At 43.7% G+C, this 2,664-nt stretch overlaps 1 protein-coding gene across 1 annotated transcript; it reads right to left on the bottom strand.

Annotated features, from left to right (window-relative positions):
• Positions 1–581: 581 nt before the first annotated feature.
• On the bottom strand, positions 582–1,844 carry LOC104953961 (uncharacterized). Its single transcript, XM_010781005.1, has 3 exons — positions 1,660–1,844; positions 810–1,542; positions 582–711 (listed from the first exon to the last, which is right to left on the bottom strand). Exons 1-2 carry the CDS (start codon positions 1,825–1,827, stop codon positions 850–852), a joined length of 861 nt encoding a protein of 286 aa, XP_010779307.1. The 5' UTR covers positions 1,828–1,844; the 3' UTR covers positions 582–711; positions 810–849.
• Positions 1,845–2,664: the final 820 nt, after the last annotated feature.

A 2,664-nucleotide genomic window follows, 5' to 3' on the forward strand; every position in this document is an offset into this window, starting at 1 on the left:
ATAGTGCAAGAAGAGTCTACAAGTGATTGAATATTATATATTAGATAGATAATCTCTAAGTTGCAGCTAGATGAATGTTATGGATGTTCTTCACAGAGTTCAGGTGTTTAACAGTCTTATGGCCTGTGGGATGAAACTGTCTCTGAGTCTGGTGGTTTTAGTCCTGAAACTGTCCCTGAGTCTGGTGGTTTTAGTCCTGAAACTGTCCCTGAGTCTGGTGGTTTTAGTCCTGAAACTGTCCCTGAGTCTGGTGGTTTTAGTCCTGAAACTGTCCCTGAGTCTTGTGGTTTTAGTCCTGAAACTGTCTCTGAGTCTGGTGGTTTTAGTCCTGAAACTGTCCCTGAGTCTGGTGGTTTTAGTCCTGAAGCTGTCCCTAAGTCTGGTGGTTTTAGTCCTGAAGCTGTCCCTGAGTCTGGTGGTTTTAGTCCTGATGCTGTCCCTGAGTCTGGTGGTTTTAGTCCTGAAACTGTCCCTGAGTCTGGTGGTTTTAGTCCTGAAACTGTCCCTGAGTCTGGTGGTTTTAGTCCTGATGCTGTCCCTGAGTCTTTGGCTTTAGTCCGGATGCTGCAGTAGAGAACAGTTTGTGGCTGGGGTGATGGGGGTCTTTGATAATCCTGAGGGCTTTCTTCCTGAGCTGCTGGGAGTAGAGGTCCTCCATAGAGGGCAGCTCCATCCTGGAGATGATGTGCAGATCTTAAGTGTAGAACCACGCTGTTTCATTGGGGGAAATTAAAACTGAAGTAAATTCTCAGAATCAGACCTTAAACGAGTCCTGTATTACTTCACACTTTGAGAAAAATAAAAATTACCTTTTTGAATTTGTTTCCCATCCTCATTTTGTTTTTTCCTTTAACGTCTCCGCTCTGGCCTCAGGTCGAAATACACGGTGTAATGATCTGATATGTGGTCGTTCTGGACTTTAACATCAGACATTTCAACATTTCTGACGAGCACCAGATCCAGTATGTGATTGGAGCGGCTGACGGTCGACTCCGTTGGGTGCAGAACCAAGCTGTTGTCCGATAGAAAATTTAGAAACTTCTGAACATACTTCATTTCCTCACAATCAACCCAGATATTGAAATCTCCGGTCACAAGGATGTTGTTGTAGTTTTGGAGAACCTGATCCAAAAGTTCCTGCAACTCTTCCAGGAAGTTGGTGATGATGTCCACGGTGTAAGAGGTTTTCTCTGACGGGCGATAGAGGTTGATGCTCAGGACGGGTTCTTCCCATTCGTCGTGTTTCAGAACTGCCACCACGTATTCAAAGGTCTTCATCTCTTTATCCTTTGGAATTTCTTTAACTTGCAAGTCTGTAGAGAACTGGATAGCTACCCCTCTACGCCCGGTAACTTTACTCAGATGATGGATGAAATCGAAGTTTGGGGGCGAAGCCTTCCTGAGGACCATGCTCGACTTTAACCACGTCTCGGTGGAGAAAAAGACGTTCAGCTGGTTGTCTGTGATGAGCTTTGAGATTTTGGACGTTTTTTCTTTCATCGAGTTAACATTCAACAACGCTGCCCTGACGAATGTGTTGAGCTGGAAAACATTTATAACATGAGAAACATCACTCACACACAGATAGCTGGGATACTGTAGAGTTACTCTGTAGTTACTCTGTTACTTGGTGTGTGTGTGTGTGTGTGTGTGTCTCACCGCAGTGCACTTTCTCTTCTTGCAGCACTGCTTCATGCATCCCGGTCCTCCAAACGTCGTCATGTCTTTACAGAAGCGGCACTCTCTGCAGTTGGTCCTGGTGCAGGCCTGGCAGCGCCGGCACCGAGTGCGCCGCTGCGGGGCGCCCAGAGCCTTACTTCCCGACATCACCGATCAACTCAGCTGAGGAGAGAGAGAGAGAGAGAGAGAGAGAGAGCGAGAGAGAGAGAAATACAATATATTAACATGTGTATTAAAGAGGAGGGGACACAACAAAGACACGAAGAAGAGACATCGTCTAATCCTGTGTTTATGAACTGTATTATTACGTATGCAATCTGATTCACGATATAAGACGTCAACTTCATTACTCAAGAGGAAGAGACACATAAGACGTATATATGAATATATGAGGAATATGGTTGTGTCCTTCGTGAGAGGTACATTTTTCGAATTCATTTATTTTAAGCTCCACCAGAATTCGTTACACTAGTTAAGAAAACTCTCCTGGTGAATTGTATTGAAATGCCAACAACATTTACCCCTCCCTCATCAACCTTGAAGTTTAGCCTCAGTTGCAGTAGCTGTTTGGCCGCCCAGCAGGAGCAGGAGTACTAAGACGGACTATGTATTTCAGGTATGACATTTTGCTTAATATATTTGTTATGGTTTTATATATATCCTTTATTTAACCAGGTAAAAGACTCATTGAGATTCAAATTTGTTTTCCAAGAGCGACCTGGCCAAGAAGGGCAGCATGTACAAAGTTACAACAGATAAAACACAGACATGACAGGCGGACAAATACAGCCGAAAAACACAAATAAAAATAGCCAGTCAATATGCGAAGTAAAACAAACTATTAAAAATCATTCAAAAACTGGCAACATTTAAAACGATGTTAGGATATACGAGCACTCACATCTACCAATGGTGTCGTGTTCTCTGTCCTTTAAGATGGACCTGAATTCCCCCATAGTGATTACATCTGAGAGTTTCAGCTCC

This window comes from Notothenia coriiceps, unplaced genomic scaffold, assembly GCF_000735185.1.
Source record: "Notothenia coriiceps isolate Sejong01 unplaced genomic scaffold, NC01 NC01_scaffold00022410, whole genome shotgun sequence".
Taxonomy (NCBI): Eukaryota; Metazoa; Chordata; class Actinopteri; order Perciformes; family Nototheniidae; genus Notothenia; species Notothenia coriiceps.